Here is a 13,067-nt window from a genome sequence, read left to right as displayed (position 1 = left end):
ATAGTTATATAAAAAGAAAAAGGGTGGCTAAAGTAAATGTTGGTCCCTTAGAGGATGAGACCGGGAAATTAATGGTGGGAAACATGGAGATGGCAAAAACACTGAACAATTATTTTGTATCAGTCTTTACAGTAGAGGACACTAAGAATATCCCAACACTGGACAAACAGGGGGCTCTAGGGGGGGGAGGAACTAAATACAATTAAAATCACTAAGGAAGTGGTACTTGGTAAAATAATGGGACTCAAGGCGGATAAATCCCCTGGACCTGATGGCTTGCATCCCAGGGTCTTGAGGGAAGTAGCGGTAGGGATTGTGGATGCATTGGTAATAATTTTCCAAAACTCACTGGACTCAGCAAAGGTCCCAGCAGATTGGAAAACTGCTAATGTAACACCCTTATTTAAAAAGGGTAGTAGGCAGAAGGCTGGAAACTATAGACCTGTTAGCCTAACATCTGTGGTTGGTAAAATGTTAGAGTCCATTATTAAGGAGACAGTAACAGGACATTTGGATAAACATAATTTAATAGGGCAAACTCAGCATGGTTTCATGAAGGGGAAGTCATGTTTAACAAATTTGCTTGAGTTTTTTGAGGAAGTAACATACAGGGTGGATAAAGGGGAACCAGTGGACGTAGTGTATTTAGACTTCCAAAAGGCATTTGACAAGGTGCCACACAGAAGATTATTGCTTAAGATAAAAAATCACGGGATTGGGGGTAATATTCTGGCGTGGGTGGAGGATTGGCTCTCTAACAGAAAGCAGAGAGTTGGGATAAATGGTTCGTTCTCAGATTGGCAACCAGTAACTAGTGGTGTTCCGCAGGGGTCAGTGCTGGGTCCCCAACTCTTTACAATCTATATTAACGATTTGGAGGAGGGGACCGAGTGTAACATATCAAAGTTTGCAGATGATACAAAGATGGGAGGGAAAGTAGTGAGTGAGGAGGACATAAAAAACCTGCAAAGGGACATAGACAGGCTAAGTAAGTGGGCAGAGACTTGGCAGATGGAATACAATACTGGAAAGTGTGAGGTTATGCACTTTGGCAGGAAAAATCATAGAGCAAGTTATTATCTTAATGGCAAGAAACTGGAAAGTACTGTAGTACAAAGGGATCTGGGGGTCCTGGTGCACGAAACTCAAAAAGTTAGTATGCAGGTGCAGCAAGTGATTAAGAAGGCCAATGGAATGTTGGCTTTTATTGCTAGGGGGTTGGAATATAAAAACAGGGAGGTATTGCTGCAGTTGTACAAGGTATTGGTGAGGCCGCACCTGGAATACTGCATACAGTTTTGGTGTCCATACTTAAGAAAAGACATACTTGCTCTCGAGTCAGTACAAAGAAGGTTCACTCGGTTAATCCCGGGGATGAGGGGGTGGTCATATGAGGAGAGGTTGAGTAGATTGGGACTCTACTCATTGGAGTTCAGAAGAATGAGAGGCGATCTTATTGAAACATATAAGATTGTGAAGGGGCTTGATCGGGTGGATGCGGTGAGGATGTTCCCAATGATGGGTGAAACTAGAACTAGGGGGCATAATCTTAAAATAAGGGGCTGCTCATTCAAAACTGAGATGAGGAGAAACTTCTTCACTCAGAGGGTGGTAGGTTTGTGGAATTTGCTGCCCCAGAAAGCTGTGGAAGCTACATCATTAAATAAATTTAAAACAGAAATAGATAGTTTCCTAGAAGTAAAGGGAATAAAGGGTTACGGGGAGCGGGCAGGAAATTGGACATGAGTCTGGGTTCGGAATGGTCATGGCCCTGTGGGTAGTGGAGCGGGCCCAGGGGCCGTGTAGCCTTGTTCTGCTCCTACTGTGTTCTAATTCTGTTAGATTTCAGGAGATGGTTTTATTCCTGTTCCTGGCTGGGGTGGAGATCGCCTTTACAGAAGGTAAGTACTGTAGAAAATATAGGGACAGAGTGATCTCCTGGAAGAATTTCGATCGCCTAGATGGGTCGGAGAGGAATTTCCCAGATTTTTTTCTCCCAAATTGGCCATTGGGTCTTTATCTGGTTTTTCGCCTCTCCCGGGAGATCACATGGGTTCGGGTGGATGCAGAGTGATAGAAGATTTGAGGTTAGGATCAGATCAGCCATGATCTTATTGAATGGTGGAGCAGGCTCGAGGGGCCGATTGGCCTACTCCTGCTCCTATTTCTTATGTTCTTATGAATGATAGAAGAATGTTTGCCAGGATACATGGCAAACTAACTACTTTTCTTTGAATAATGCAAACTTTAATGTTCACGTCAACCACTGGAAGAGACAGATTAGCCTATTAAACCAATAAGAACGTTCGGTTTGAATCACTGCACCTCCGACAATGCAGCACCCCTTCAATACTAGAGCGCCCGTCCAGGTTATGTGTTTACGTCCTGCAGTCTGGATTTAAGCACTAGCAGTCTAGTGATGCTGCTCTAGTTGTAATCTCAGAGGACTGACATATTAATGCTTTTCTCTGACATGGCAAAGAGTCAGACGTGAAGGCGGCTATTCTCAACTAATTCAGTTGTCTGAATGGCTTTGGCCTGTAGGGAGTCTAAGGAAAGGGAAGTTTACTCTGCAGCCTCCCAAAGAGGACTCTAGTATTCCACTATGAGCAGATACAGATGTTGCAAAACAACAGACCTACTGGCTATGACAAGCACGGCCATGTTTTCTTGATTGTGACAATCATTAATTATTCAGTCATGCATCATTAGCAAGAAATAGGCTATCCATAATGCTGAAAAATCCCTTAAAATAAACAAAATTCATATACAAGATACCCTGGAGTTATTTCAAGTCTGTGATCAGGTTCAGAGGAGTACTTTTAAAGCTTGGTTCTTATAGTTTGCACTAACCTTTTCATTTTTGTCCCTCCCCAATGAAATGACTGCCTTACAGTCACTCCCAGTTATCCATTTTACAGGACAGAAAATAGATTTTCACATACTTTTTAGATAAGGGGAAAAAAATTGCAGGCTCCATCACCTGATCTAGTATACCTTCAGATCCTCTAAAGTACAGCTATTTCATTTGCAAACTAAAATCAGAAAGCAACCACAAGGAAAACAGATTACAATAGTAAGAGCAACATTGTCTGCTATATATAAAACTAGCTGGGGGGAGCCCGGCTTTGCCAGGGCTGTTTTGGGCCGGGCGGTTTAAATCGAGTGCGAGGCTTTGGGGCCTCTCTGTGTCCCTCTGTGAATCTGCTGCCGGGCAACATTTTAAATCGAGTCCCAGGCTTTTGGGCCCTGTCTGTGTCCCGCTCTCAATCTGCTGCCGGGCAACATTTCTACCTTTTAATACCTTGAAAGATGAAAGTGAAAGTACTTATAAAAACGTTTTTGGTAAATGTTATGTTATTTTTAAAAGAGGTACTAACTTTTTCAAAGCTGGATAAGGAGAGTAGTTTGAGCTGGAAGCAGTGAAACAATGGCTGGCACATCCCGGAGATGAAAACGATTAGTCCCGCCCACACACACACACCGATTGGCCAACCATCAGGGGACTGTACTGTAGGATTGGTCAATCGTGACAGCACAGGATTGGTGGAACCTTGACATCAGTCAATCAATGCTAAGTAGCAGATAATGAGTTTAATTTTGAAGGTTTTTTGCATAAGGCGTGAACAATTTTCATCCGACCGAAAAGTAAATACGCTTACGACCGTCCCGGAAGCGTAAGCTTTCTTCGGAGGTAACGTGCGCGTAGGTACGCTCTATAACTTTCGAGCGCACAGCCGGACAGACGCACACGTGAGGACAGACAGACAGAAGGACAGACAGCTACCTCTACCTCTATCAACCGATAGGATAGCATAGTACATAGGTGATTCAGCAATATCACATGGAATGGTAGGCTCCAGTCTGCACCCAGGATTCCCCATATAATGAGATTAAAATCTTAGCATGGCATCAGGTGAAAGAGTTAATACAGCCCAAAAGTTCTTTACATTCCTATTACACCATGTTGGCTACAATTTGTAGGAACACTGAAAGTGACTTCAAAAATGAGTAGGTTTAACCATCAAAATGGTGCCAGCGTAGACCTTGGATTCACAGAATGTGGTAATTAAGCTGAATAGCTCAAATGCTTTCTGCAAGTGAAGGACATAAATAATCTAGATTTAGACAGATGGAGCTGTTGATTAGTCTACAACCATAATTCCAAATGTTAACAAAAACATACCCGTCATGATAAATAGATAGTTCCTAAGGTGAGACAAAGTAATCACAGAAATTTTGCCATGCACGGCAGCCAATTTGGCTCTTTAACATGTGGAATTTTGGCGTCGAGGAAGAAAAATTATAATGGCATGCTGAGGTGGGAAAGTGTAGAACATCTGCATCACAGGTAAACATTGGAAACCTTAATGAATTTCACAAATCCATTTTGGTACTCTGGATAAATCACTGGGCAGCCCTGGCTCCTAAACCTGACCTCACCGATACAAAGTACTTTAATGGAAGGCCATGCGTGCCTTTTTATGAAAATACCTCTCTGAATATTCATGGCTCCTTCAGTGAAGCTCATGTAGGATCATTCTTATTTTGTCACAGAACAATTGCTTTTAAAGTAAGTTTTCTTTAATCTGAGAATTAACTCCCTCAATTCTTCTTCTCCCCACACCCCACTGTAATCGCAGCTGGAAAAAAAACGGCAGGTGGCAGCCAGCTTACAAATATCTGCTAATGCAAATCTGGGCAAAACAAAGCATGCCAGAGCAGTTGGGAATATTGAAACACTACAGTAGCATTTATTGGCTCTTCATCGTGTTGGGCCATCACACTCCCTGCTCCCTCCTCACTTCATCGTGTTCGGCCATCACACTCCCTGCTCCCTCCTCACTTCATCGTGTTGGGCCATCACACTCCCTGCTCCCTCCTCATGTGACGCTTGATCTGGGGGTCTCACATTTACTTCTTTTGCAGAGAAGAAAAATAGTTGGAGAAATTTCTGGCATTTAGGTACCACAAAGTCACTTACAAATTTTACTACAGTAAGCTCTTTCGTATCCGGCACCGACGGGACCAGGATGTTGCCGGTTGATTGAAAATTCCAGATAACGGAGGGGTATATCTACCAAGGCTATTTTTAAACAAACAAAGATAAAATAAGATTTGAATGCTATTTACATAACATGACCAACTTTTATCCCATATAATCCTTATCTGGACATCAATTTTCAGCATTCACTGGCAAGTGTACATTGCCCTCCAAGTAACTTATCCACACCAATGCCTTCTATCTTGCTTATCCACACTCACATTTCAATCTCTACCTAACTCACCAACAGCCAGTCACCTTTTTCTTCTGGGCAAGTCCCTTTGAAGTATTTATTATTCCCTACCAACTACTGTATATATTATTCCCTATACAACTGAAGATTTCTGACCTATCACCTGACAGCCATGAATCCATCAGGTGGTTAACATGCAATCTGTGCTATACATAATCTGACTGTCCTTGATGTCAATTTCACATCAAATCGGCAATAGAACCTGGGACTTCCCTAGTCTATATGGCACAGTAACATACTGAAATATAAACTCGTCCATTGAGTCTCTGGGAAACACATATTCAATTCTAAAGTAGCTGCCACTCTCAATATTCTGAAGCAAACAGAAACTAAGACTCGGACTCAGCAACATTTCCGGTTATTGAGGAGTTTTCTGAGTATCAATTTTGCCGGTTATTAGAGAATTCCGGATGATTAAGTGCCGTTTAAACAAGAGTTTACTGTACAATCTAGACCATTAATAGGCTCCTTTCTCCTACAAGTCTGCTCTGAATACAGAGTTTAAATTTTAAAAAGAGTCAATTGGAATTGAAGAGGTGGAAATTAATTTGATGCAAAATAATAGCTTCAGATAATACATATTCTATATAAATACAAATAGTTGTAACATAATGGATATCCAACAGCACTTACGGGGGGGGGGGGGGGGGGGGGGGGGGGGGCGGGGTGGTGAAGGAGGAGGAGCACATAGATGCGACTGAATGTTTGGCCGAAGAGATAGTTTTTTGGGAAAACTTTTAAAAGGTGGAGAGAGAAGTGAAGGGGTTCAGCAAAAACCGAGACTTAGGGCTGGAGTTATACTGTAGCCCATGTGAACACAAAGCAATAAAAGGATGACCTCTAACAAGTTGTCTCATCACTTGGCTTATGGCTCGAAGTGTCAGGTTGGGGCCAGATACCTCAATTACACGGCCAATATATTTTTGCATCAATGCGCACCTGAAATTATTTCACTTCAAAAGAAAAAAAAAGAAATAACTTGCATTGATATAGTGCCTTTCACAACCTCAAAGTCCCAAAGCGCTTTACAGTCAATAAAGTATTTTTTCCAAGTGCAGTCACTATTATAATGTAGGAAACGCAGCAGCCAATTTGTGCACAGCAAGGTCCCACAAACAGAAATGAGATAATGACCAGATAATCTGTTTGTATTGTTGGTTGAGGGATAAATAATGACCGGGACACTAGGGAGAACTCCCCCCGCTCTTCTTCAAATTGCGCCGTGGGATCTTTTATGTCCTTCTGAGAGGAGCCTCTGTTTAATGTCTCAGCCGAATGATGGCACCTCCTTGCCAGTCAGAGAGCTTAAAGTAAAGTAGAGAGAAAATAGAGTTCCCCAGGAAGCATTTTCTATTAAGACAGGGGTCCACAGGAGTGTATCAATATTTGGAGACCCTCTCTGCTTACTGAAAAGTCTGAAAATGTATGGAACAGGAGGAATCAGGAGCAGCAAATATCAGCCTAAATTCACAAGCTGCAATATAACTGCAACCTGGATTTCTAACTTCCAAGCAAACACGCTCTTTTCCTTGATAGCAACCGAACATTAAAAAAAATCTTTTCACCTTCAAGGTATTGGGCAAACTTAATAAAACACGCCAAGTTTACTAAAAATAAAAGTTGCCAACTGATGCTAGTGCAAGGAAACCCTCAAGCTTTCCCTAACCACCTGTGCTGGGACTTCTACTAACATCATTTTGCTGCGGTTTGTTTTTATCTGCAGGAGATTGTGGCATTCTGCCAGAGGACTGCAGCTAAGAATTCCCAGTTCGCAGGTGCTGGCATGATACCATGTAGCAAGTAAAATCTTTGGCATCGCAGTCGATTGGAGTGATTTTCAGATTTACTGGTAATAAAACTAGCACTTTATATTAAAATAAACACCAAGAGCATGAAATCAAATTCTTCATTAGATTATAAAAAATATTTTTTAAATTAAGATTATCTAGCTTGTACATTCCTCCTGAAAAGGCAGATTATGCTTTAACTGACTTGGATGGCACTAAAAATCACATTAGCAGCAAAACTACCAGTTAAGTTCCTTTTAAATATGAATTTCAAGTGCTGTTGCACACCTGCCTCCCTGACAAGACTTGTATTTAAAATATAGTGGAACAAGCAGTCTACACTCGCTACATTCTCACACAGCTACAGATTTATCACATTATACAAGCAGTGCGTGGTACAATGGCAAACGTTCATAGGTAAACTGTAATGCCGCAAGATCATGTGGAAAGTGGCAAGCTCAGCTGGGTCAGGGGTCCACTTTTTTAAAAAAAAACTCTAAAGAGCATTATATTTAACAACCTGCAAAGCTTTTTAAAGTTAAGCAAATTCTAAAGATATGATGTCAGCAAATTCACATGGTCAAATGTGCTGGCGGGATTTAGAATATTAGTTTATTCTCTCTTTTTCCACAAAGAGGATGTAATAATTCAACAGTTTTTATTATGCATCAGTAAGTTATTAATAGGGCAGAGAGAGGACAAAAAATAAGGGATCCTTTGGGAGTTTGTTTTTTCACTGAGCAATTTAGAGGACACTAAGGATCAAAAAGAAAAGAAGCAATGAGGTAAATCAAGAAGTAGTGAATATAATACACCAAGCTCAAGTTTTCAATGCCAGTAGATTTCAGAAGGAAGCAAGGCTGAGGGAGGTGAGGAAATGCCACAGCGATCAATCGCCTAGGAAAGACTGAGCATTTGAAAAGTCTTGATTTCAACATGAGAGGATGCAGGGAAGAGGAAGGACCATGGAAGATGAGGTACAAGAGAGGGAAGTTCAAGGAGGAATGACCATAGTTAGTATCCATAAAATACAGAAAGACAGGAAAGGATGGACGCTAGAAAGGAAAGACAGACTTGCATTTAAATAGCACTTTACTACATCTCAAAAACATTTCAAAGCATTCCACATGCAATGAAATATGTTGAAATAAACTGACTATGTATGCAAATACGGTTGCCATTTTGCGCACGGCAGGTTCACGCAAACAGCGATGAGATAATTAAGCACTTAATCTGTTTTTGGTGATGCTGGTTGAAGGAGGACTGTTGGCCAGAATTCCCTGCTCTCTTCGAATAGGGCACCTATTTCAAGCCCACCTGAACAAACTGACAAGATCGAAGATTAACATCATATCTGAAGAACAGCACCTCCAACAATGCAGCACTCCTTCAATAATACACTAGAGTGCCAGCCTAGATTATGAACTAGAGAGAGGGATGAGGGAGGCAAGGAGCTCCACAGTTTTGAAATAACAACAGAAAACGCTGGAAAAACTCAGCAGGCCAGGCAGCATCCATGGAGAGAGAAACAGAGTTAACGTTTCAGGTCGAAGGCCTTTCATCAGAACTGGAAACGAGCAGGAAAAGGAACAGATTTTAAAGCAAGTTTAGGGGCTGGGAAATGGGGGGAGGGGATGAAAGAACAAAAGGGAAGGTCTGTGATAGGATGGAAGGCAGGAGAAGTAAAGAAGCATGAAGAGATATTCAAGGCAAGAGGCGATGGTAATGGGACAGGTTCAGAAACAAAGGATGGCTCCAGATGGAGTGTGAATTGCACTGGCAGAATGAGAGACAGCTGCCATGTGGGAGGGAAGAAAAAAGAGGCGCAAACAAAAAGTGTGGATAAAAAATGTGATAGGGGCCAAGGTTATGATCTAAAATTGTGGAACTCTATGTTGAGTCCAGAAGGCTGTAAAGTGCCTAATCGGAAGATGAGGTGCTGTTCCTTGAGCTTACGCTGAGCTTCCGTGGAACAATGCAAGAGGCCGAGGACAGTGAGGTCCGAGTGGGAATGGAGCGGTGAATTAAAGTGACAGGCCACCGGGAGCTCAGGGTCCCCTTTTGTTTCTTAACCTGTCCCATTACCGTCTCTTCATGCCTCTTTACTGCTCCTGCCTTCCGCCCTATCCCTTTTGTTCTTTCACCCCCTCCCCCATTTCACAGCCCCTAAACTGGCTTTAAAATCTGTTCCATTTCCTGCTTTTTTCCAGTTCTGACGAAAGGTCATCGATCTGAAATGTTAACTCTGTTTCTCTCTCCACGGATGCTGCCTGGCCTGCTGAGTTTTTCCAGCGTTTTCTGTTGTTATTTCAGATTTCCAGCATCCGCAGTATTTTGCTATTCCACAGTTTTGAAGTCTGGGGAAGACTGAAGTGGAGTAAGCGACAGGAAGGTTGCAGGTAGGAAGAACACTGTACAGGATGGTATGTTTGAAGTTCATGAGGAACAACAGAGGAAAATTCAGAGGAGGTATGACTATTAATATTATTATTAGTAATAGTATTATTCATTAAATTAGGAAGTCAGGAATGGTTATGAGCGAGAGGGAAAGAGTGGAAACTAGAAGGGAGTTAAGAACTGTCTATTAAATGGTAACTGCTTTCTTGTATCCTGCCCAGGACTGCGAGGGGATGTCTGAAACATGGGGAGAGGTAGGAGGGAGCAATGGGATCAAAAACCTGGAATCATTTTCACTGGGCCTCCTATGGACCTTTTCCACTGCTTCCATATCCTTTCAGTGTTCTGGTAGGCAAGTGCTTGATGTCCACTAGTTCAGAAAACCATTATGGATACTGCAGATCTCAAAACTACTGTTCTCCAATGGGTGAGTTTTTAGCATTGCACTATCAGAGGATCTATCCAGACTGACAACAGTGTAGGTCCAAGAGTGAGAGAGTAGCCTAAAAGACTCAAAACAGCAAGTATATTTTACCATAGCTTCAGCAATCACCTTAGTTGCTTATAATATGTGGACTATATGTAACATGTGCCTTATAGATCTCTGAAACAACAGAAGATTGGAAAAGAAATCACAGCAATGTAATAAGAAACTCAGGGAAAAGTCAAAAATTGCATAGGTGCAAACCTGAAACTAGAATCATAAAATGTTAACAGTACAGGAGGCCATCTAACCCATCAAGCTGCTGCCGGCTCTCTCAAAGATCTATCCACCTTGTTCCATATAGAATAGGAAGTTGTATCATTCAGTTTAAAAAAATAAGCGGCTGTTTGTTGGTGCCAACCTTAGTGTTGGAAAGATTGTTCACATAGGTGGTCTCCAAAGCTATGGGATACAGGGGTGTGAAGGACTAAAGCATTAGTGAAAATGAAGTATCAGAGAAAAAAACCAAGAGCTATCAAAGTATTATGTCAAGGAACCTGAAAAACAGACAACTCCAGGGATGGTTTAAAAATTAATAAAAACATTCAATCCCCACCTGACCAAGTACACATTGGCCACCATCTTTACACCTTTAAAAATAAGATACAAATTGGATAAAAGATACAAATTGAATAAATCAGTAAAGTAAAATATTTGATGCAGAGAGTGTATGACATACAGCAAACAGACAGAAGGAAATACAGAAAGATGGAGAGGAGCAGGGTAAAGTCCGATGCAAAAATCAACAACAAGTGTGAAAGAAACAGAGAAAGAAAGAGGGAGAAAAACAAAGGGAAAATCATAATGAATCAGACAGGGAGAGAGAATCACAGATGATCAACTAGTTCTACAAAATACGCTATTTAGACAGCTCCTTGGATGATTTGAGATTTAATTATATGAACCACAGCACCTGAAGTGAGCAATAGACCCAATATATAATTCTTCTGAATGATAATTATTTAGAATCTAAGGAGATATTTTATAAACAGGAAGCACACAAATTAGGCAGTGTATGATTGTTAGAGAAATTAAATGTGAAACATTTATCAGCTAGGCCCTAGATTTTAATAATCTGAAAATAATGATTGGATAGGCTAATAAATCCAATTCATAATTTGAACTATTTTATGACATCTTACCTCAACATTTTGCTTACAGTGTATCATCATCATCAGTAACTCCCTTTAAAATATTAGGAGTTATATGTTAGAGTATTGATCACTTGTAGCAGAGATGCATTTCATCCATCAGCTTCAGAAATAACCCTTATAATATCAACCGCTGGAGGAGTTAACCTTTGTGGTTGTGCATTTGATAGCTATCTGCCTAATGGTTACTAGAACATAGCACCAACACTTGCATTTTCAGTTTAAACAAAATTTCTTGATATTGCCATTAGTTATTCAGAGATTCCAACAGTCATAGGAAATTATATGGACTCCTACTCTGAAAGGCTGCAGATTCACGGCGGAATACTCGAGGCTATTAATTTTGAACAGAGAAATATATGGCTTTCTAAATTCATAAGTATCAACAAATAACTAACACATTTAGCTACAACCCGTTATAATTAGACGTTTCGAGTAAAACTAGGAACCCAGAATGTTAACTATCTGCCGGCATTATGACAATACATTTGCTACCCATGGGCATAAATTGCCTGCAGTATGGTGCATGCAGTTTACCCAAAGATCTGCACAACAGACTATCCTTATGTATGAATGAATGAATAGAAATAAAACGGTTAGCTCAGCCTGCGTGTTATGCAAACTCTTAACATTTCCAGTATTGTCATTGTACTCATTTTATATTCCGGATGATGATTATGTCTGCTTTGCATAAAAGTTTGAAGCTATGGTGGGAAGGGTGCATTCAAAAAAAGAAAACGAAAAAGTGGGAATTTAAAAAAAAAATTGAAATGCAAAAAAAAAAAATTGGCAAATACATTGCAGCTCTGCCAGCATCTGAGGTGGTCGGGGAGGGGGAGAGAAAGAGAAAGCCTCCCCTGCAAGCAAAAAAGCTGCGAACTGTCAAGGAATGGTGCACTGGGAGATGACACAGGAGCCGGGGCCGCAAGTGTCAAGGAGACAAAGTTTCCTATTCATTCAGCGGAGAGAAGAGCCGCCGTCAGCCGAGACCTGCGGGAGAGAGAACTCAAGCCCACCGCCCTAGTGCTGAGCGTACTCACTCGTCGTCCCTCATAATGCCTTCCTCCGAAATGGGCTTGACCGGGGCGATGTTCTCCGTGTTGGTGTTGTAGTTCCGAAAACACACGGTCAGCTTCTCGTCGAAGTCGTGGACCAGGTCCTCCATCGACTTGAAGCTCACGATCTCGCCCGAGAAGTTGTCCAGCTCCGAGAAATCTTCCAGGCTGTGCTCCAGCGCCCCGAAGCCGGTGCTGGCGGGGCCGGGTACGCCGTTGGAGTTGACGTGGTCCAGTTTGTAACTGCCCGGCGGCCCTTTAAACTCGTAGAAATCCTGCCAGTCCTCGTCGAACTGCGCTAAGGGAGCCGCCATGATCCGCAGCACTCCTATGCTGCCCCCTCGCTCGCTCTCTCTCTCTCTCTCCTCGCTCGTCCTTTTGCTGACACCAGGGCGGCGCGCGTGCGCACCAATCGCTAGCAGCCGCCCCGCCCACCACACTGTGACCTCACACGCTCGGAATTTCGGAATGGAGCTGCGGCGCGCGAGCGAGGACGGGCTCGAAAGCAAGAGCCGACCAATCGCCCCCCCGAGGCTCCGCCCACAGCACGTCGCAACGGGGGGACGCGCTCGCACCAGCCCTCGTTCGCCGCGCGCGGGGGCATTTATTAGAACGTGCTCGCGGCGAGCGCGTGAATTGCCCAACGGTTCTGCTTCCTTCTGTGACGTTGAGGGATGGGCGAGGGGGCGTGGCGTGGAGTGAGGGCTCCGCCCACCTTGGCACAGCAGGGCTCGAGAGTCCAAAGCAGTTCACGCTGAGTTAAAATGGTCTTAATGCTTGAAGGTGATAACCTTTATTTCCAAACAGAGAGAGGGTGTGCTGGAAATCTGAAATAAAAACAATAAGGGCTGTTTGCAGTGGGGTCCCGCAGGGCTCCGTACTAGCTGGAGTTTAGA

General features: G+C 42.5%; 1 protein-coding gene across 5 annotated transcripts in view; it reads right to left on the bottom strand.

The window, feature by feature from the left end:
* The window catches only part of LOC147120966 (fasciculation and elongation protein zeta-2-like), a 185,391-nt gene extending 172,701 nt beyond the window's left edge, over nt 1–12,690 (bottom strand). The window contains exon 1 of one of the 5 annotated variants that reach the window (XM_085979982.1): nt 12,157–12,690. In XM_085979982.1, the coding sequence (XP_085836108.1) occupies nt 12,157–12,485 (329 nt within the window). In that variant the 5' untranslated portion in view covers nt 12,486–12,690. The remainder of the gene's footprint in view (nt 1–12,156) is intronic. The other 4 variants (XM_085979979.1, XM_085979989.1, XM_085979995.1 and 1 more) reach the window with 4 other exon arrangements.
* Nucleotides 12,691–13,067: the final 377 nt, after the last annotated feature.

Source organism: Somniosus microcephalus, chromosome 3 (assembly GCF_052327205.1).
Source record: "Somniosus microcephalus isolate GS21.2 chromosome 3, FLI_Smic_1.0, whole genome shotgun sequence".
Classification (NCBI taxonomy): Eukaryota; Metazoa; Chordata; class Chondrichthyes; order Squaliformes; family Somniosidae; genus Somniosus; species Somniosus microcephalus.
This window is presented reverse-complemented; position numbering and strand designations above follow the sequence as displayed.